General features: G+C 39.2%; 2 protein-coding genes and 1 long non-coding RNA gene across 3 annotated transcripts in view; all 3 read left to right on the top strand.

Annotated features, from left to right (window-relative positions):
* Positions 1-1,284: 1,284 nt before the first annotated feature.
* LOC139129767 (uncharacterized) overlaps positions 1,285-23,554 on the top strand; it is a 462,294-nt gene continuing 440,024 nt past the window's right edge. Inside the window, exons 1-2 of the long non-coding RNA XR_011551665.1 lie at positions 1,285-1,366; positions 4,236-5,305. This is a non-coding gene — a long non-coding RNA (uncharacterized lncRNA). The remainder of the gene's footprint in view (positions 1,367-4,235; positions 5,306-23,554) is intronic.
* Positions 5,312-7,253, top strand: LOC139129766 (putative acyl-CoA synthetase YngI). The gene has a single exon (XM_070695454.1). It carries the CDS (start codon positions 5,378-5,380, stop codon positions 6,533-6,535), a length of 1,158 nt encoding a protein of 385 aa, XP_070551555.1. The 5' UTR covers positions 5,312-5,377; the 3' UTR covers positions 6,536-7,253.
* LOC139129747 (putative acyl-CoA synthetase YngI) lies at positions 7,437-11,527 on the top strand. The gene is made up of 2 exons (XM_070695431.1): positions 7,437-7,524; positions 8,973-11,527. Exon 2 carries the CDS (start codon positions 9,409-9,411, stop codon positions 10,690-10,692), a length of 1,284 nt encoding a protein of 427 aa, XP_070551532.1. The 5' UTR covers positions 7,437-7,524; positions 8,973-9,408; the 3' UTR covers positions 10,693-11,527.

Below are 23,554 nucleotides of genomic sequence, written 5' to 3'. Positions count from 1 at the left end.
TTTTAGCTCCCGTGGTAGATATGTAAGAGCTGTGCAGGGACGAGAAATCTTTCCTGCATTAGCTTCACAGTCACTGTAGCTTTCTTTTCATCATGCGTCTGTCACGATCATATCATATTATCATAGAGGACAATGCAAAGACATCGCCGAAAGAAAACCGCTAAATGCTAAACAGATAATGAGGTACTTGCACTGTGCCGAGATTATTGATAGGTAAAAGTCTCATTTGATTAGTATTTTGTTGAACCAGTTCCTAAGGAAGCGAATGGCTCGCTTTTTATCCAGGAGGACCTATGCATGAATAAATGAGAGTAACGGGTTTGTAGGAAAATGTACAGAAAGACGATGACTAAGAAACTAGGCTTAAACGATTAATAAGTTACACCTGAATGCTTTTGGAATTTCTTTGTGCTGTATTGCAGAACAAACCATTGTGAGGAAGACAATTGCTGCACAATTTTGTGGCAACACATTGAAATTCAATAAAGTGTCTTGATTTTCCCAGACAATTGCAAACTGGCTTAGAAAGTGCATAGGTACCAGATAACTAAGTCGTAAGCTGGATAAATTTGCCATGAAGAAGTGAAATTATTCGGATACTCGCAGCAGATATGGAAAATCATCTATTTGAGTGGTTGAAGCTGGGCTTTGTTCTACCCCTGGTAGCTTTTCAGGTTTTTGAGATCCAACAAATCCACACAATCTGTTCTACCTTGCTGGCAAAGACACAAAAGGTGGACTCAATGTTTTCGGATGATTAGGCATCACTTGAAAGATGCGATGTTTTGTTTCAAAAATATTGCAACCATGGAAAAGGAAATTAGTCTTGCCTTGCCTAAAGCCAAGTTATACTAACGCCAATACTAACGTCTGCCGATAACGAATAATTTCCTGATGTTGTCTTAGAACTAGCGAATCATATCTTAACCCATTTCGTCTATGTAATAACCACGTGCACGTATCGGTAGAAATATTTCAACTTAGGGTATTGCTTTATTGGAAACACAGATGAAGGTGCTTAGTCCCGAGTTGATACAGCATTGAAAATGCGTTGCACATGTTATCTTTCCTGCACTGTCTAAGGTCAAATCCATGCACTGAATTACACGTTCAAATCAAAACTAATGGATCGCAACTTCCAAATTAAGTTGTGAACGTACGCCGAAGGAGACCTCTACGTTCGTTATCAAAAACGCATTGGCAATGCCTATGAAGCTGGTCAAGCTATTGTTATCAAATCACGTGTTCTTGACAACAACGTTAACCCGATAAGCGTCACCGGCGATACAATCTTCGGGTCGTTGAGGCACACATAATTACAGTTTAACGCGCTTCTGCGTACAACGTACTTACGAGTCAATTTTAGGTGAGTGCATAATCTTTTATTTGCGTTCGGACTCCCCATAACACACAATGACCAAATTTAACATGTGCCAAGAAGAATGATGGTACAGGCGAATATGTGCCTACACTTTGTTGTGTATATCGATATTACATATAATGTAGGTCGACAGAAGCATTACATGAAGGTATCTGGCACCACTGCTATTGGCAATGGCAATGCAGTACGTCCATTGAAAATAATGTGTATAATCATACTTGTGAGGTTAAAGTGTAATATTCTATCCCTTAACTTGAATGGTACTTGCAAAACTGAAATTTTATTCACATGTCTATTGACGTTAGATCTTTTGTCCCTTGTTTTGTTCACGTTACGTTTTTCCCCGGGTAATGAACGGCTTTAATCTTAGCTTGTGTTTGCTTGCTATCAATACGCAAGCTTGTGTTGATGTGCTATTATCTGCTGTAGGATCATTCCGAGGTCACCCCAAGTCAGAGTTATGCCTTCGACCATGCTGAACAGACTGCTTTACACGGTCACCAGGATAATAAGTGTAAACATGTTGACCTTTAGTCCAGTGCCCTAGCAGTGTACATGTCAACATAAGGCGATCAACTCATGTGTTGAATCCTTCCAAGTGTTCTTTCCATTGCTATTGTAAGAGCAATCCCTTATACTTCATCGACTTTTCTCTTCAGCTTCATACATATAATGTTTACGTCTTTACGAATGTGCTTCGCGTTTACGTTTTCTGCCAGTGCACAAGATGATGCCATTTAAATTTTCTATAACCCCACTCCTCTCCCTCCCGAACTTGAATCAGATCGTATTGTGACAGTGATTCGAAGGTGTTTACAGTCAAATGCTTACATTCATCGCGAGAAATGCGCAGTAAAACAAACTGAAAATACCGTATCTTATTTTTTTTCCATTATAGCATTGGTAAGCCTTTGTCACATCCGCATGGCTCGTTGCAACTTGTTTTGAGTGATGAGCAAACCTATTAATAATTATTCGCCCGAACCTCTCAAAGCTCGTTACAATGCATTGTGGCGTCGTCAAGATTTACAGAAATGACACAAAGTGGACTGTTCACTGTTATGGTAGCTGGGAAACGTCAGCGCGTTGGTTGAGTAACAAGATTCGTTCCATAACCTCGCACTGATATGGAATTTAGTTTCCGTCTGAAGATAAACGACTTCTATGAGCGAGGAGAAAAGTATCACTTTTTCCTAAACTCCTGCCCTTAAATCTTACGTTTTGTAAAAGAACTGCAGCTTCGATTTGTTGTTAACTCGCAAAACACTAACATAATATGCAAGCCTTTCAAATGTGAATTTATACACTTGGTGGCTGCGGTGTTGAATGGGAAAGACACACATATGTACAACTAGAGGTAGGAGCAAACGACGTTGAATTTATTTCATGGCTCGACACGTCTTGAATAGTTTAAAGCATCCTCAATGTTAGGGACATACAGATTAAGCAACAATGCTCCTCGGAGACAAATATTTGTACTTCCTTATTTCACATTTCGCATTCCAAATGTTGCTCATTTTCAGGTAATATTATAATTGCCTTAATACAATTGGGTTTATGTGACGAGTGCAGGTGACAATTTGCTCCACGCCATGAGGGTAGATTGTCTCCTGCTGCAAAGGCAGATAAACGCATGTGTTCAGACAATGTTTTTATTACATGCTTCTTCATATGACATTTAGTTACATGCAGGGCATTTTCAAACAATTTTATTATTATCGACCAGCATCAAACAGATTTTAACGAAAAGTCAAAATAACAGTATGAGAATGGACATTTTGCATCTAGCGTTAAGTGTCTACTTTGACGTCGAAAACGTCGAAGGGTTTCACCGGACTATGGAAACCGGTCAGTACATCGATCACAGGGTCCGCTAACTTCCCTGGTGTTACTATTCAAATCAATGCACTGATTTGCACTCACATCAAGGCATAAAATAAGGCCCCATTTCATCAAAATGTGAATGCTGTCCCATTCCTTTTATAATCTTAATTTTAAGAAGAACTGCTAGAAAGCTTCCCTGAAAGAAGTCTAAGAACAAATCTCATACTTCCCCATGTCAATGGCGGAATACTGCGCGTACACTAAAATTCTCCACATTAACTGCTCTGAGAACTTTTTGTTCAGACAAATAGTAAAAATCAGCACATTACGACAGGAGTTTTGGATAGCAAAAATATCGTCCATTTTTTTGAACAGAACCTCTTTCTTGAGAAATTAAAAACAGCCTTGTTGCTGATGAGGGTATATGCCCTAAATCGTGTGCAGACGTGGCCAGGTACATTGTTTGTTATAATTTACAGCGATGGTAATAGCCATATGTTAAACTGAAGCCTTTCCTCCAATCGGACTACACGAAATGTACAATGAATCATGATCTCAATGTTTACACAGTAATGTACATTGGTCATCCTTTAATTACCAATGTCCATACATCAATTTAATCATACATAGATTTGAAAATGATAAGAAACATGACGGGACACTCCTATCTAAAAAACAGTGCAAAAATACCCGACTTATGAGCCAGGAAGTCGGGTACTTTCAACCTAATTAAAATGGTTTGCCATATTGTAAGTTGTTCACTATGTGTGCGATTAGAGATAACGATAAGTGATTGTGTAGGGCAAAGTTCAACGCCTCATACAATTTACTCTTATAGACAATCATTTGCCCTTGAAGTTGTCGACTCAGATATTGCATATAATCAGTGCAGAAAGGGGGCTAAACATGCTCTGTTTTTTAACGCAAGTGTCCCGTAATGATAACATTTCACGAATAATGTAGTGGGTAGATGTGATTCAACGCTTTATAGGTAATTTGTAAGACTGATATTTTCTCTGTTCTTTTCCAGTTGTCGTAATTAAGCATCTGCTTTGAGAGAGACAATGGCTGGCCAAATTCTTGCATCGACCACAAAACTGACGTACAGTTATTGTCACACACCATGTCAACGACGATTTTGTGGCAAGACCATTGGTCAAGTATTCGATATGACCAGCGACAGGTATCCAGAGAGAGAAGCAATAACTTACTACCCAAAGAATGGTGACGTCATACGCATAAGCTTCAGGGATTTGAGACGTCAAGTTGATGGGTTCGCCGAGGGGCTGATACAGCTGGGTCTTCAGAAAGGTGAAAAGTTAGGAATAGTTGTTGGCAGAAGATACGAGCACATTGTGGCTTATTTGGGTGCTGTTAAAGCAGGTCTTGTCGCCATTCGGCATTTTACTTTCTTGAAAGCTAGTCAACTGATACAACAAATAAACAAAGTTGGCTGTGCTGCGTTGGTCATTGAGGGCGATACTCTAGCTAGTATCCGTGAATTGGTTCCGTGCGTTGAAACCAGCGTTCGAAATTCACGCTAACCCGCTAGCCCCAGACCAGCTGTTTTCATGCCGGGCCAGTAAGTTGTGAAAGAAGCAGACCCGAGTGTCCTGCTCTAAATAAAGAAGGGGTCAGCAATTTTTAATACTCTTACCCTATTCTGTTAAATTCTCAAGTAATCAAACCGCAAAATTTAGGAAAAAAATTGGCAGGTAAAATCTCAAAAGATCGAACGGTGAAATTACTTAGCGAAAGCCTTTACAGCTACGCATTTCTCGCGACTTGCGAGATTGATGGCGCTACTCAACATCTTCCATTTGTTACGCGTTGGGGTCACGTTGGGGTAGGTTCGAGATTTCGTTTAGTCAAAATGGCAGCATTGTTTTGATGAACCTCGCCTCGCGGGTGAATATCAGTAGCGAGAAAGATGTACAGGTATTTGAATATTGAGCCACCTACAGCAGGGCCCCTGTATTTCCCTTCAAGTAAAAATTCCGTATTATGCCCAGGACCAGTTGATTTCCTTTCGGGCCAGTGAATTTTATAAGTTACTGGCCCGCTTGGCCAGTAGCGATTTTGCATGAGTTTCAAACACTGGTTGAAACAGCCAGTGTCCCGTGTCATCTTCAACATCTTGCAAGTGTTCGTTGTTTCATCAATATTGATTCTATGGAACAGCGGGGAGCTTGCCTTTCCCTGAGCAAAGTCATCTCCTCGTGCAACGGCGGCTCTGAGCTGAAGACTTTGGAAAAACAAATTCAGCCAGATGACCCTGCCGCGGTCTACTTCACCACCGGCAGTACTGGCACACCCAAAGCTGTTGTTCACTCTCACGCAGCCCTGGTCGAAAGCTCTATATCTGTATCCGAAATCCATGCACACTCGAATGACAGCAAGCCTGGCTGCCACCACTGCGTCGTGCAAATGTATCAAGTTTCATTTGAAGCATTGTTTGCACCGATGTTAACGCTTGGAGACAGACTTGTATTGCCTGAATCAGTTGATATAGAGACCTTCCTTTACACCCTGGAGAAGGAGAGCTGTACATCTACAGTTATTTATCCTCCCTATGCATTTGAAATCGCCAATCTCGCAGAGAGACACGACTTCTCTTCTTTGAAATTGGCACTTGTCGGTGGAAATATTGTACCCCAGCCCGTCCTCGACAAATTAAAGAAAGTGCTGACTCCAAATATACAAAATACATTTGGGATGACTGAAGCCTTACTTCTAACTTATCATTCTCCCGGCGACCCTAGTGATGGACGAATTCAAACTATTGGTCGGCCTTTTCCACACTCAGAGATTAAACTGACAGATGAGAACTTCCGCACTGTACCTATCAACACCGAAGGCGAAATATGCGTTCGTGGTCCAAACGTATTTCAGTTTTACCTTGGTGAGGAAGACACAACATCGACTGTAAAAAGTCATACAGGGTGGTTTAAGACCGGGGATTTCGGAAAAATGCTCGATGACGGCAGAATCCTGCATCTTGGAAGAAAAGATGACTCTATCATGAAAAACGTGTCAAAAATATATCCTGTTGAAATAGAAAAACACATAATCGGCCACTCCAAAGTGAAACTGTGTCAAGCAGTCGCTGTACCAGACGATAAATTTATCAATGAAATTTGTTTGTGCTTGGTGTTACGACCAGAAGTGAAATGTACGGAAGAAGAAATAATGGAAATATTGAAAACAAACCTCGACGAACGTCGTGTTCCAAAATATGTCCTTTTCTTTGATAGCTTCCCTACAGCAGGGAGCGGCAAAATTTCACGCAAGAAAGTGGCAGAGATGGCGACCGAAAGACTCAAGAAGTAAATAATTAGGCTATGCTCCAAAAATTGCTTGAATCGTTCGGTATCAAGATATTTGACATATGTAATTTAGGAAGGGCTTACGCTTTTCCCAAATTCGAAGGCAGAAAGGTCAAAATCAGAAATTGTTTTCATTTTACACTATATTCTACTTTCCATCTTAAAAAGTAGTCAAAATCTGTCATTAGTACAAATGTTACGAGTCATAATGAGTCAATGACAGTATCTGCAATAACATGCAACGAGTTTATTTCAAGAACAATCGAATCGGGAGCATTTGCCAGTCCAACTTTGCTCAGCCTGTTAGAACTGAATGTTTTCCGTTGTGAGTTCAAGGATTATACATGGCAATCGACATATCTCACACTCAATCAAAATATTCGCGAGAATCGGAAAAGTGGTTTGTGCATGCTGCACTGGTCACAGGTAAAATATTGTTTTACTCAACTCTTAAGACATGTAATTCTCTTACAGCCTCTGGAAAGTGGATCCATGTGGCCGACATTTGCCCTAATTTGCCCTTTGTTATTAGGAGCTAAGTGTTACAAGGCTGTGCGAGATGGAGTCCTGACCGTTGAGGGCACATATTGTGTATAACAGATCGGAAGCTTTGTGATAAACTCGAGAAAGGACGGGTCTAACAAGATTACTTTATATAAAATCATTTATTCTTGTACTTAAGGACGACTATGTCATTAATGTGACACAAGTGACTGTTTTCAAAACTGATTAAACTTCAAGCGTGTTCACTTTGACATATATATATAATATATATATATATATATATATATATATATATATATATATATATATATATATATATATATATTTATATATATATATATATATATATATATATATATATATATATATATATATATATATATATATATATAATATATATATATATATATATATTTGAGCGACATTCAAAGATCCAAAGACATACCCACAGCCAGTTGTCAAAGACATGTTCAGGAGAACTAAATGGTGGTAAGGGCGAATATGCGCCCACACTTTGTTAACATTATTATATTAGTATCCACAATAGTGATCTCGGTGTAGCGGTTTGCGCAGCCGCTTTCGCCTGTGGTAATATATTTCCGAGATTATCCCGCGCTAGAATTACGGTTGTGGCCATAGTGACCTGCAGACTGCAGCTGCTTTAGGGTCATCAGGGTAATAATGACCAATTTGCTGACCTTCAGTTCGTTGCCCTTTGCAGGGTCAGGACAACGCATTCGAGTCGTGTGCCCGAGGCTACAACATGTTTTTTTCTATTCTTGTTTCAAATACAGCCCCTCTTTACGTTGGGGTACGTGGTTGGAACTAATATGTCGGCGTCTTTTCTGTACAGCGTCATGCGTGTGTGAATGTGCTTCGCCTTTACGTTTCTTGCTTGGTCACAAGACAATGTCAATGACATTTTAAGGTCTCCTCCTATCAGGCGACAAGTATATATTTGACTGTCATGTAACACTACACAGCTATACCGACATATAAGCTTACCCACCAAGAGAGCTAAATTGATTAGCATAGAAGCAGTGACAGTCAATTTTTAATATTTTAATCCTTTTTTTGAAATGTACAATGGTTCATAGTATCGGTGTTTACACAAAATGTAATTTCGTCCTCCACTAAGTCTACTCTATACACCGATTCAAACATAGATGAATTTGAAAGTAATATGAATTGAACTTTCATGATCCATGTAGCTACATACAAAATATACACTTTCAGATTTTAATTTTTTTCTCACTTGAACAACTCCTAAGCCCCAGTAAAGTATATTGAAAGCCCTAATATAGGGAAATCCGTCCATGCACAGTAAAGTCATTATTTGCATGATGGGAACGTGACAAGCGTTCTACTTAACCTTCCAAATATCGGGGTTCCTCTGTTTATCGAATATGCTGTAAAATTTCCGTTTGAAATTTGTGAATTGACAAGCCTTGGTAAATATCCTTCAAATACGTGTCTGGGGTTTCCTTAATATGCCTTAGTTTTTTTCGCTATGTACTATTGAAGGTGTTAGACTAAGGTGCTTTTCAAGGAATTGTGATTGTTATGCCGTATAATTTGAATTGAGACTCTGAAAAATTGCAGACTCAGATTTAAAGGATATTACTTAGGCTTGTCAATGCACAAATTCAACAAAGGGAGGAAAACCCGATTTTTGGAAGGTTCAGCAAATGCTTGACACGTGACTATTATGAAAACAATGACTGTGTAATGTGCGTGATCAGGTCTTCCAATATCAGGGCTTTCAGAAAATATATACTTTATTGGGGTTCGGGACCGCTATAACTGAGAAAAAAATTAAAATCTGAAAGTATCTGTTTTTTATGCAGCTACCTTAATGCAGTACAGAGATACCATCGACCAAGTCATAGGAATACATACTTTTTCAAAGATTGATATTCTCTTTATTTTTTCCCCAGCTGTATAATTGGGGAACTGATTTGAGAGATACAATGGCGGCTCATATTCTTTCATCGACCACAAAACTGACACACAGTTATTGTCACACACCAGGTCAAAGACGATTTTGTGGCAAGACCGTTGGTCAAATATTTGATATGACGAGCGAGAGATATCCAGAAAGAGAAGCAATAACTTATTATCCAAAGAATGGTGACGTCATACGCATAAGCTTCCGTAGTCTAAGACATCAAGTCGACAGCTTCGCCAAGGAGCTTATAAAACTTGGCCTACAGAAAGATGAAAAGTTGGGAATAGTGGTTGGCAGAAGATATGAGTACATCGTTGCCTACTTGGGAGCTGTAAAGGCAGGTCTTGTCGCCGTCAGACATTTGCCCCTTCCGAGACCTGATCAACTGATACAGCAAATAAACAAAGTTGGCTGTTCATGCAGCGATGGTTATCGATGGCGATGCTTTAGCAAGCATCCGAGATTTGGTTCCCGCAATTGAAGAATCCAACGTTCCATGTTGTTTTCAGCGTCTTCCGAGTGTTCGTTATTTCATCAATATTGATTCAATGAAAAAGAAGGGAGCTTGCCTTTCCCTGAGCGAAGTCATCTGCTTGTCCGACGGAGGCCCTGAACAACTGCAGAGTTTAGGAAAAGACATCCAACCAGATGACCCAGCTGCAATCTTCTTTACCTCCGGCAGTACTGGAGCATGGAAAGCCGTTGTTCACTCTCACAGCGCCCTCGTCGAAACTGCAATCTCTGTATCCGAAATTCATGCACAAGTAAATGACAAGAACACTGGCTGCCATCTATGTCAAGTGCATATGCCTGTAGTGTCATCTGAGGGTTTGCTTGGACCGATGTTAGCGGTTGGAGACAGGCTTGTTTTTCCTGAATCAGTTGACTTGCAGACATGTCTTTATGCTTTGCAGAAGGAACGTTGTACATCTACACTACTTTATCCATCTCATGTCTTTGAAATTATCAATCTCAAAGGAAAGCATGACTTTTCTTCGTTGAAATTAGCACTCATCAGTGGAACTATTTTACCTAAGCCCATTCTCGATAAACTAAGCAAAGTGCTGACCCCAAATATACAAAACTCATATGGGATGACAGAAGCGTTACTTGTGACATCTCACGTTCCAACTGACCCAGTCGACGGACGAGTCCAAACCGTTGGCCGACCTTTGCCGCATTCAGAAATCAAACTGGTCGATGACAACTTCCGAATTGTACCAGTCAACACGGAGGGAGAAATTTGCGTCCGTGGTCCAAATGTATTTCAGTGTTATCTTGGCGACGAAGACAAGACATCAGCTGCAAAATCACAAACAGGGTGGTTTATGACTGGAGATGTCGGAGTCATGCTCGATGACGGCAGAATTAGGCATCTTGGGAGAAAAGATGATTGTATCAAGAAAAACGTCTTGAAAATATATCCCGTAGAAATTGAGAGGCATTTAGTCGGTAACTCTAAAGTACAACAGTGCCAAGCAGTCGCAATTCCAGACGAGAAATTTGTGAATGAGGTTTGTCTGTGCGTGGTACTGAAACCGGGCGTGATTTGTAGGGAAGAAGAAATAATGGGTATCCTGAAGGAAAGGCTAGACAAACATCATGTTCCGAAGCATATTCTTTTCTTTGATAGCTTCCCTACAACAGGGAGCGGGAAAATCTCGCGCAAGAGGGTGGCAGAAATGGCGGTTGAAAGACTTAATATATGAAGAATTCGGCCATGCTGAAAAATAAGTTCAAATGTGATTTTAAGACATCTCTGTCGATATCTAGTACATAATATTGTCACTTGCTGTAGCTTTTGTTCAGAATGTATCATCCACGAAAGATAGTTCCTTCCATTACCTCAATGATGGCAATATGTCAATTGTATATGAAATGCACTGTTTACTATTGAGTTATCCTACAGATTTAAATTCATTCTTAGGCCATCAACAGATAGATGTGCATAGAAAATATTCCCTGTTCCAGCATATGTAGCAGTTGTCTGTAACTTGAAATTTTTGCCACATTTTTGCGACTTCATTGTAATAGTTATCACCAACATCATGAACATTATTCAATGCAGATTAATTTCCTGAAGTCATTAATTATACACATATGTAATTAGCTGAAATAAAAATACTAAATTTCTATGACTTCTGTCAGTATGTCACCATTTCATATAGCAAGTATTGATTGCCTTTGGTCAATTCCTTGAAGTGTTAATTGCCAAACCGTGACAGCTCTTTAGATATGCAAATTATAAATAAGCTGATATGAAAATGTTTATTTTTAACCAATACAGTAATTATCTCATCAATATACATAATAAGTTTCGGTATAAACTTTTGTAGATCCTTTCAGTCTCTTCCCTTCTTCGGAAAGTTAGTTAAGTATGCATAAAAGCTGGTGTAGAAATACTAAGGACCTTTCAATAATATTGTTATCTGATATGCTAAACAACTTTTATCAGTGTGATATCATAGTATCTCCGATGTGCATAACAAACCTTGATTACGTTTGTCCAGGTCAAGTCAGTTTGAATAAATTACATGTCCTTAAATGGAGAACGTTCGTTAAATATGCTTACTACTTGTTAGCTGTAGTACGAATACTAAATGACTTTCAAAAATGTTGTATCATAGTATCTCCGATGTGCATAACAAACCTTGATTAAGTTTGTCCAGGTCAAGTCAGTTTGAATAAATTACATATCCTTAAATGGAGAACGTTCGTTAAATATGCTTACTACTTGTTAGCTGTAGTACAAATACTAAATGACTTTCAAAAATGTTGTATCTTAGTATCTCCGATGTACATAGCAAGTTTCGCCAACTTTTATCAAGTCAATTCAGGTGTACATCCGTAATTAGGAAAGTTCATTATAAATGACAATTAGCAAATACCAAGCTACTTTATTCAATTGTCCTAATTCAACAGGAATTGTTAGTAATTCAGTTAATGATTCAAATTGGAAGAAAGTTCAAAATGGCCTAGTCACAGGAAGCTTGGCCAAAACTTTCAATTTAAGTGATAATGATGGACGGGAAATATCATATTTGTGGCCAAGAAAAAAACACTGAAACACATATCCTATTTGAGTGTAAATATGTAAAAGAAATCTGGCAGAAACATATATCTTTCTTTGTCAAAAAACATAACTTTGATAACAGTACCAATATCAAGAGATTAGCAATTGCGGGAATTGAAAATGTTAATTATGCAATATCAGACATTATATACTGTATCACTTCCTTTGTAAAATGTTTGGAATTGGAAATTCTGCTACTTTTGTGGATTTTAAAATTTTCTTCAATCTTATATGTTACGGAATTCAAATAATATCTTTCCTCATGGATATGAATACACTATATAAAATGTATTTCAGTTAAAAGATTATGAACAAAATGTAGGATTTTATCACAAAGTGTTTAAGATTTGGAGGAGAAGAATGCATCCTGAACGCATTTATAGGACGATATGGTGTTTTTTTATATTGCTCTTTCTCTTCTTTTTAGTTAAATGACTGATTTTTCAGATAAGTTGCTTTGTGACACAAAGCATATTAAAGACACTCCCAAGAAATACAAACTTTTGTGTAGGTCGTTGAAACACGTTCAGTTATATTCAGGCAAGGCAGTGACGAAAATACACGAGCAGACGATGTAAATACTTTTGAAATGTTTCATTCGTGTTGCAACAAAATGTATATGATGTACATTGTAAAGCATATTGCAATGAACGAGTTACCAAGTTGTACTCACTTTCAGTTTTTCCTAATCAGCTCACAAACTTCATTCTAAGATGATAAATTAGGCATATGGAACATGTAAGGACATAATTCTTTAAGATAAAGTCGTTGATACAACTATACCATATGTATACACATTGCATTGCATTCGTCGAGATGCCGTAGATATGCCAGCTCCGTGCGCGGCGTGAGGTCGATTTTGACCCAATTTTGGTCGGCCTCCAGGCCTGGTTGGTCTCGCAACTTTCCTGAAGAGCTGAGGTTATTATTCATAACACCAAAAATTACTGACTTTATCCACTCCAGCCTATATTTAACATTTAATGGCTTACTTAACATAAACATAAACATTCTTCAAATTGCGAAAATCTGTATCGACATCTTAATAATTACATGGCTTGCTCTGAGATTGCAGCACAACCACCTGGTAAAGTGGAATGGCCAAATAGCGGAATAATATCTAGAAGTGATACCGTTGCAATCACTCCATCGCAACCAACATTCTATGAGTACAGTGCTGAAGAGAGTGAGCAAGGTCCATTTCGGTCGATTTCGTCTCCAGTTACGTAACGTCGTCCAGAAAACTGTCATAACCAAAGTATCCGTGTATGATAAAGGGGTTATTACACGTGACGTGTCCGCTTTTTTGTACACATCACTCGAATACAACGCCACATAGACCAAACTTTTTGTAAGAACATCTAAGAGACTGACTGCGTTTTCCATAAGATAAGTAAAGCTTTATTGTTTGCCGTTTGGTGGTTGTCAAATGTCACCTAAGTTCAATCCACGGTAAGCTTGGTTTAAGATTCGGCTATGACCCTGCTACAAGCTTTGTGCACAAACCTTGTCTTAATATTTGCAAAAAGGATTGGATTAATCTTTATCGACGACAAGCTCGGCCGAAGCGCATTTGCAACTCTTCACGGAAGCTTCGAGCACCGCCAAGCCTGGGGTAAGGTATTGCCCAATCGCATGTGAAGACTTTGGAATGGTGGTGATTTTCGATGTCATGGGGTGTGAATAGATACGGACTTGCCGCAAGGTCAACAAACCTTAACTTGAATACTAATCTTAAATAAGTCCTCTTGGACACAAGAACTGTCATCGTACATTTCAAATTTCCTCACGGCGCTGTATGGAGTGTTTTTCTATTCTATTTCGACATTCGACATTTCGAATGGCCCTTGCCCCTGTAGTCGAAGATAATGAACACGACATCGTTTGTCTAGGGTATCCGAAGATGGGTGGCAGTTTGTATATCTTGGTCCAACAATTAGCACGAGATAAAGCTAGTCTGTAAGTCATATCTTAATAATTCACGATTCAAACAGTGTTTTCGGTAGCACTTAGTAACCATTGCCGAGCATTTCCCTTTCTTATGCAAGTGAAATTTTGAAATAAAATAACAATCAATGAAAACTTCTATGGAAGAGCAGCAGGGCAGCTAGTTAAACTAATGATGTGTCATAACATTCTTTCAACAAATACGAAAATGAAGCCTAAAATCCTTTGGCCGCTTTCTAACGACGACTTTCGAAAATGTTTAGGGGAACGTCAGCCAGGGTCTTTTATCGTACCACGCACTCTGTGTACAACACACTCTGTGAAGGAGCATCTATGGTTGTATGCGCAAAATGTATTGCCAGGCCGTTGCTGGAGATGCAGCAGGCCTCGGTCCTTCGGCACGCAGGTGATCCGTTTTCACCAGCATGTCATTTTCTCGAATGCTGAACCTAGGCCTGATATGGCCAAGGAGCTAGCCCACCTACATGCTGAAACAGACCGGATACTTCAGTTATACTACAACTGTGCATTACATTGGCCTTACCCTAAAGACTCAAGTCTATACTTTGTGAAACTTCGACAAAATAGAAAAAAAAAAAAACAACGTTTTACTATGTGATTGTAGCCGGCGCACTAGTTGAGCGTTGAGGTGACCACATGTTTATGTTACATCACAGACAAATAGTATATGCAGACTGGAAACGCTGCATGCCTTTTGTTCCATGGTCGTCTCGGTAGACTATTGGCTTTTCATATTAAAATGAGCTTCAAAGGTGTTAAACTTTTTGGCGGCTTCGTTTGTGGTTGATAATTACACGAGATTACGCGAAAAATACGACGAGATGGCATCGTAGTGCCAGTCGTGTAGCAACCATAGTTCCTTTGTGAGCTCTCGGGCCAGAAACACTGCTTCACGCCAATCATAACACGCCAGCAGTTTAATAAACATGTCCTTCCTTGACGCACGTGTAAAAGAGGGTATGACTGACCGTAAACCATTGAGTAAAACCAGACAGTATCGATAAAAGACTTTCAAATTTGGTTCAAACACACTCATTATATATTCATAAAAATATGAGAGGAATTTTTAAAATGGTAAAACTCACTTTCCTGAAGCTCAAAACACTCCCCTTCTCGCCAGCACGTAAATTCCGCTCAGCACCACACGACAACAACAAGACAAACTTTGCCGAACATACTTTCGCTTAACAATTGGCGAAAGTCCGGTAATTACCGAAGAATGCATGGTAGGCACTCTTCGGAAAAGAGAGGCGAGAGCAACCTGAGGCGAGGCGAACATGGATGGGTTACATAACCGCTTCACGCCTTGAACAATACTCGTTGCGAATCTGTCTATGTTTGTCTGTGGTTAGATTAAAGATTAAGCTGAAACGAACGGGGTCGCGTTAGTCGGAATCGCTATAGTAGAGTTTTAACGTTCGTCTCTGGTATGTATCATCATATCTACAGTGAAAACACTGTCTGTATATGTTTGTCTGTGGTAAAATCAAAAAGATAATTTATGTTTCCAATGTGAAAATGTCACGATCAGTTACATGTTTGGTGTAATAAAGATCATGGTACTGAGTCTCGTATAAACTTTGATTACACCTCACTCATTCAGCGTGCACTGCCATTGGTTAAACACGACTCACGTGACATGTAAAAGAACGTGATGATACCCTCTGCGAATGTGATGATGCCCTCTGCATTTGATATTGCATGGATTACGTCATTTTACTTACTGCGCATCCTTTCTGCGCAAAACAAATTGTTGTTCGCTTGTTGTACTTTGCAGTTGGCAACTTATGGCTGCGAAACGTCATGCAGAGCTGTCACCTGCACAGTTAGACGATATTTTGATGCAAGTAAACAGCAAACGAACGAAAATGGCAACAAGGAATGCAATTTCTGTGTTCAGCGACTATGCAATAAAAAAATTTGGATACGCCACCGTGGAGATCGGCAAACTTTAGCGGCAACCCTACACTCGGCACTGACAACATTTTACGCTGAGGTCCGGACTCAGAAGGCGAACTGTACTCGAAGAAGTCTTTGTGTTTTTGTTTCTTTGCATGTCTGCTTGTTCGGTGTAATAAACATAATAACACAAGTATGTATGTATGTATGTATGTATGTATGTATGTATGTATGTATGTATGTATGTATGTATGTATGTATGTATGTATGTATGTATGTATGTATGTATGTATGTATGTATGTATGTATGTATGTATGTATGTATGTATGTATGTATGTATGTATGTATGTATGTATGTATGTATGTATGTATGTATGTATGTATGGTATGTATGTATGTATGTATGTATGTATGTATGTATGTATGTATGTATGTATGTATGTATGTATGTATGTATGTATGTATGTATGTATGTATGTATGTTCTTGAATCGCGGTTTAAAAGTGAACCCACCGTCCGATACACTTACATGCTGACGGGCCATTTTTTCATGGTGGGCCATACACTCGGGTCCACAAAGTTTTCTCGCATCTACAGCATCCTCGACTCAAAAATAGGCTATGCTCTCGTTTTCAGCCGGGGCCATTATTGCTGACTTACACGAGTTACATACACACGCTGTGTATTTTGCCTCACTTTTTTCGCCAGAGGAAATACACTCGATTGAGCGCCAGCATGCGATTGTTTCTTGCATATTTTGGAGTGTATTGCATCTGATTGGCTGCGAAGCTTCGCTTATGACGCAGTCTTTTGAATTTTGACTACAAAGTTACAAGATCTCCACCAAAGTTGAAACATTCGGGGCGCGCACACTTCAGGGTCTTTTGTCTAGCTAATTTGCATGCAACATCCTCAGTGCAGCTGAAAATGTATGTCGGCGAAGTCTTGATTGGGGATTGAATGTGCAGAAATCAGGATCAACTTCTCACAAGTGCAGGTAAGTATATAATTGAATTTATTTACCTGACTAGTTGAGTCGAAATAAGGGAGAAAGTTCCGAATAGGTCGGTTGGAAAGTCGCCCTAAAAAGTACCACACTTTGGCGTAAAGTTCGAGTATTTTTGACGGAGGCAAAAAGATAACACTCCTGGAATTATATGTTTTGATCTCATATGCTAGCGTAAGAATAAACCTAGATCATAGATGTTATAATTGTAGCCCGTATTGGCCGTTTTGACCTTTGCATTGGAATATTGCAAGTAGCGACAGAATGGTTTTAGCCTCTATCAAGTTAGCTGTGGAAACGCAGCTGTCCAGACTGTGGCGGGGTCGGCTGCGGGTCACCAAAAGGTCAGCCCCGCCACAGACAGATGCGGATGTGGGTTGTCTCACAATATATTATACTAGGGAAAATGAGTAAATAACGAAGACCCAATTTAGGTCAACCAGACTTTGAATGAAGTGAGTGTGATTCAGTAAAATGATCTATACCTGCCTGAACTCTGCTTATTGCTCATTTCCTCACTCCTTTTGTGAACTGAACGAATCTCTGGTTCTTTACATGTTTCAGCTTATTTTCTAAGGAAAGGAGTATTCAAAAAAATTCATTCCAGCAGCGGACTTTATCAGAAGTTACTTTAAGTGTTTTTTGTAAATTTGGTTTACCGGTAGTACTGAATGTTTTTAAAGACACCGATTTCTCATGACTCAGTGGTTCTCCAAATGTAGAAATTATTTCGGGTTTTTCAATGTGGATTTGATTTGGGCCGTTGGTCCTCCGTTTTTATTTGAGTACAACTCGTCTATGCGGATAGCCGAAATATTGAGATGTGTGAGGTTCATTATCTTGAAGATATTATAGCGTAAATTAAACAAATTTAACAATAGGAATAACACAATAAACAGGGAGGAAATTTTAAGGAATTCCCGTGATGTTTCAATGTAAAGTTCCATAAACGCAAGTAAAATATACATACATTTCCAAGGATTTTTCATAATAGATGCACCTTTGAAGATAGGTTACAGGTAATATTGATTTTTTTCCTTAATGGCAAAAAAAGTGTTTCAAGTCTTCGCATACTCCCTAACATTTTATTTTCAATAATACTCTTTGCAGTCATTGCCTATTTGATACTCTACAAGACACGATACGACATGTACTCGTACAGCTATGCGCATGGCGATGCTCAAAACAAGATCCCGGCCAGTGTACAGAAGAGAACGTTTTTGTTTGCCCTACTAACAAAGCAAAATATATGACTTGAGACTTGAAGAAACATGTAGCAGTGACTCATTTTTTCATAATTCTCATCTGGATGAGAAAGGTGTCCCTATGATAAAAAATATGTTGAGTCAGATGATGTGGATTCTACTAATTACTATACAACCATATGCAGCATGGTCTTTCTTTCGCAACTTGACACAGTAATCAGGTCAAACTCTCATTATTTTACGAAAGAATAGATCATAAAATACAGATCATCGGGAATGAGAATGGTGCAAACTGGTACGATTTTTCGTCTATTGTACCATGACTCTCTTGAATTGGAGAACACCGACCAGCGGCAAGTATTGAATACGGCTAGTTTTCAATCAGTTTTGAAGTCCGACGTCTACAGTGACATGTAAAACTTTTTAAAATATGTATTATTACATTGTAAAATGATCGACAGCCAGAAAACTAGTTCCTACAGAAGCCTCCCATATATAGACTTGTCGGAACATAAAGAGGTCACCCTTTGTCCTTCGCTCATTAGCATATCAAAGGAAATAATTTTAACAACCCCCCCCCCCCGGAGTGAAAATGTTTCCACAGCTACTATGAAGTTGGCTGTGATATCGCAGCGCGGTACTTGTGGCGTTTGGAGGAGCAATGTACCCCCTTTCGTTGACGTTGTGGTAAATGCTCTTTAGCATCACATTGCGGGACCAAGCCAGGGCGACCACGGGCATTCTGTTGTTCTTAAATGATGATGGTGTATAAATCCCTTTTCCTGCCAAGTCCATATTTCACCACCAGGTCAAAATGGTTAAAATTAATGAAACACAACGTATCCCATATGATGTATTTTAACATAATAGTGTACATTTGAAGGCTGTTGAAAACATAATACTGTAAAATTGATTTTTTTTGGACAAAAGATGCTATAACATACCAAGCCAAGTGGGTGAAGATACGTCATGTTTTGGCTCAATACCGCTTTTTATGACTTGGCTGGTGGGGAAGTGATACAGTTATTACTGTCGGGCAGGAAAAGGGATAAGCGTTTAAATATGATTTCGTATTTTAGTTTCTGTTGCCGTTGGAGAACTTACAATTACATCGTGATTAAAAAAATAATAGCCTCGACAGACGTGAAGTATCATTTATACAAAAGGAAATAGAAACAGTCGCATTCTTCTTGTTCACCCAATTGATTATTCTTTCTCTCACACCCGGTCATTCTGCACCGCGGCATGCATGCAAGGCAGAGTTCTTACCACCGCGTATGTGAAGCGCGTATTCGAAGTGCGGAGGAGAATGACGATGGTACGTTGCTATGACTGCATCGGCCAACACACTCAGAATCTGCACAACTGTTCATAACAGTTGCAGTCATCGCAAGTCTGGATTATTTTAAAACTGCTTGTTTTCTGGTACAATTAACGTTCACGGTTCAAATTATCCATCAAATATAGATCCTGTAACTTCACTGCATGCCACCACTGAATGTCGCGACGGTATGCGGTACAGAATGAGACAAATCTATTTTTAGTATGCCAAAAAAGCCATTGTTCTTATGTAAATTTACGAAAAAAATTGTTACTTTTCTCTTTTGATTTGAACTCTTGACCCATTTTCTGTGTGAGTGCAGCAGGTATTTTTGACAAGTATCGTTCGTGTTGCATGCGAATAAAATGCAATGTCGATATGGACGTAATGCGTATTTATCGTAGGATACTGTGTGCCTGTACGGAATCCCAACTTATAAAAATGCTCGGTCTCGGGCGCAGAATTTCCGACGTTCGATCTCTCAGACGTCCGTTTTCGCATTAGTGATGAAAATACCCAAGTAAGACAACAAATACATTCAAGTTGCTGCAATAACCCCGAAGTTCGGAGTCGGGTATCGCGCATTGTACCAAAATCTCGCAATCTGAACGGCATTCTGTTATAAATCTTCTTACATAGTTATCTGTTATCATCAAAGTTATTATTTTCTTATAAGTTTAGTTTATTCAGACCATCAATATTCAGAACAACAGAGTCGAGTGCCCGCGAGCCGACCTGCCATTTTGTATTTCATGTCCCGCCAAGTGCGCACTATACCGTAAGTGTTTTGTTTCTGTTTTGATGAAAATCTCAAGTTTACGACGTTCAAAAGCCAAACATTCATCCATTAATCATATAGGCCTAAAGGCATGTGTAATTTATAACTTGACAAAGATGGGAATATATTGAAAAAATCTCGATGTCTTTATCAGTATGCAAGTGGCACTAAAAACTGCCATTGCTTTCGACAGTTGCCAGGTCGCAATGTCTTCAATTAAAACGAGAACATTTTATGCATTGTTAGCTTTCATGATTCGTAGAAACTAAAATGTTGAAAGGAATTGACGAGAAATAAAAAAATGAAACCAGCTTAGTTTTTCAGATGTTGTTCATTTTACGATGTTGACTCCAACTCAGCTCATATACCAGAAAACAATGGCTTTCAATATGCGTTTGGCAGGTTGCACATTTCTCGCCTGTTAAAATCCATGATTCAGCAGCAATGACGAACAAATATGGTATATTGCTCTGATGAGTGATATACAAAAATCCCATCGTTTTAATAGTATAATACATATTTAAATTAGACTATATAAGCATATACCCTGGGATGTTGTATCTGAATTTGTCCTGTGTTCGTGGCATTTAGTTGAAGCAATATATTATGATGGCAATAGGCGTACATGCACCATAAACATCGGCGTATTTCTGTAACCAAGAACATGACATTGGATTTCACCATGCATTGCACTTGATGTCAATTTAGGCAAATGAGATTTATAAAATATATCGTGAACTGAAAGAGACAAAACCGGAATGAAGGGAAATCAAAAAGCCGTCCCCACTGTGTGTGCAGTATCGCAAAATCATTCAATCGATATTCTGTTGAATAGAAATTTATACATTTTTAGCTGTTCAATGTTGCTTATACGCTTGCGACCATCGTCCGTAATCGCGCCAAAACAGGCACAAGGCAATGTCAAATATCGTCTTCGAATACAAATGACGGAAATGAAGGAATCCAACTTAATAACGTTTTTATTTATTTCATTTGTGAACTAAATGAATAATGCGTGAATCATACACGCGAGTATATGGACGCGATTTATAGGTCATGAATATTCATAACGGTAGTCGGTACTGTAGTTTCGATGAGAGCCGTCATGACCTGTACTCAACCAAGATCCGCGCTAACTGTTAAACTTTGCCGAATAAGAAACAATGTCCCGTCCCGCAGTGATCACGATGCATAAATGACTCACAGCGTAATAATAACACAAGAACACGCAGAATGATACATGCTGAGCAGCAAAATTCTCCTTGCGTTCGCAACTTATTTGTACTTCCGCGATGTTGGTAAGCCAGACAATCTCCCATCTTGGCAAGTTGTGAGTTCGTGTTGGTGATATAGAAATGCTCAAGATCTCTACTGACTTGGCATAGAAGAATTACAATATTTTATGAGAAAGTGCACCATTAATTCATATTTACGCTTTGCTGTACAGGCTGGTCCATAAAGGGCGACATTTTTTATTTTTGTGTCTCATCTCCCGACGACCGTAAATTTCAGCTCCGACATGAAAATAAAAAACCTTTTTTATTTGCGCCGCCTCTGAGGCGATCATCCTAGCAACAGCACCACCATCATCAAATTGTGAGATTGCGACGACTCAGACTGAAAGGACAGAGAACAGAACACTGAACTGAAAGACAAGAAATTGAAACACCCACCGTGCACCGCACCGGAACAAGCACCACAAAGAACATTTTTACCTGTCGTCACACAAATCAAAAGTTCCTGCTCAGCATGCAACGATTAGTGTCCACAGATGGGCGTATAACGTCTCTCATACGGTGCCAATTATGCTTTTTTAAATGCCGTAATATTATCTTGCTATATGCCTGTTGACACATTAAAATATTGACTGAAATACAACAACGGGAACGTTATAACTGTTGACAATTATACCCATAAAGTAGAAATACACCCGGTGTGACAGTTTTCGGATAGGGTGGTGAACGTCCAAAGCCGTTTCATAAATGACGAGCACCACGAAATCTTATTATCATGTGTTTATCCCCAAACTGTTAACACGAAGGAATGGTATTTAGAGGGCAAAAGTTGTCAAAGTTTTGACCCCATGTTGAGTGCGTAGTGATCGGACTGCTATCACAGTATAATCGGACGTCGTATTTGAAATGTGATTGTTGGGGCTGAATATTGATATTTTGAAGCTTCAAAACCCCGATTTTCAATTTCGATGTGTTTAGAAAACTGCTTGTAAAAATATGTGATAAATTAGTTACGTTTAATCCATGGACGACGCAACTATATTTCGACGTGTTAGGCGCTTAGATATCAGACATTGGCTGTCTATTTGTGTTGCGTTCGACACCTTGTATCGTACGGTGTGGTAACTTCGCCAAGTTTGTAGCGCCCGAAATAGCTTCTACCGAATAAGAAACGGGACAGCAGCGTCACCTGAATTAATATGCCGTCACATGACTTGTAAATGGTATCAGTACGGAGCCAAGTGAGTACAACGAACAGCATGTCATTGAGGGAGTGTCCGAAAACTGAGGTCGTCCCAAAACTGTCACACTGAGTGAAAAACATAATGTATTTCTGGTAACCTTATCTATCCTAGTCATTGCCACGAAACAAATCCATGAATTAGGGTAACAAATTCCAAAGGAGAATTTTTTTAAATCTCGTTTTTTTTCTCATTTTCCGAAAAATAATCAGAATTTTTTGCCCTCAACCATATATATCTACCGGTTCCGTTTCTCGAGAGAACTTTTTTTTTAAACCTTATCACATCTAATTTGTAACGGAGAGAAAAATACTCCGGAATTAGCGGGAAAAACCTTATGTCGCAGTTACGGGAAAGTGTTGTAAATGCCCATTCTCAATACCTCATCTAGAATGGTTTTGCCCTTTGCATGCATTACGCGCCATACCCCATGGCCCAACACGACATGCCACCGATCCGATTTCTACACGAGCGACTGTCGAAGACGTCGGAGTGTGATACGGCCCACAAGCATATGCTTGCGCATTTGAGAGTAGCGTGACGTCAGTAGGAAGAGAGAATATGGTACAAAAATTTGTGTGTTGGGGGGGGGGGCGGCAGAACTAAAACGTTTGTCATTCATATATGTTGAAACTTTGAATTTTGGTTTGGTGGTTAAAATCCGAAATTTAATATTACCAGTTTTCACAGCGTTTGTGGCCCGGGTGCAAAAATGATGTAAAAAACCGCAAGTTCTCGGATGGTCCGCGGTCGAGCCGCCTGAGCAGCTCAGCAATGGACGAACCAAGAGCAATAATATTTTATTAAGTCCTCGTGTCCATTTATATGAAACAACATTTCTTTA

This window comes from Ptychodera flava, chromosome 3, assembly GCF_041260155.1.
Source record: "Ptychodera flava strain L36383 chromosome 3, AS_Pfla_20210202, whole genome shotgun sequence".
Taxonomy (NCBI): domain Eukaryota; kingdom Metazoa; phylum Hemichordata; class Enteropneusta; family Ptychoderidae; genus Ptychodera; species Ptychodera flava.
Note: the sequence above shows the minus strand (reverse complement) of the source record. Positions and strands in the feature narration are given on the sequence as shown.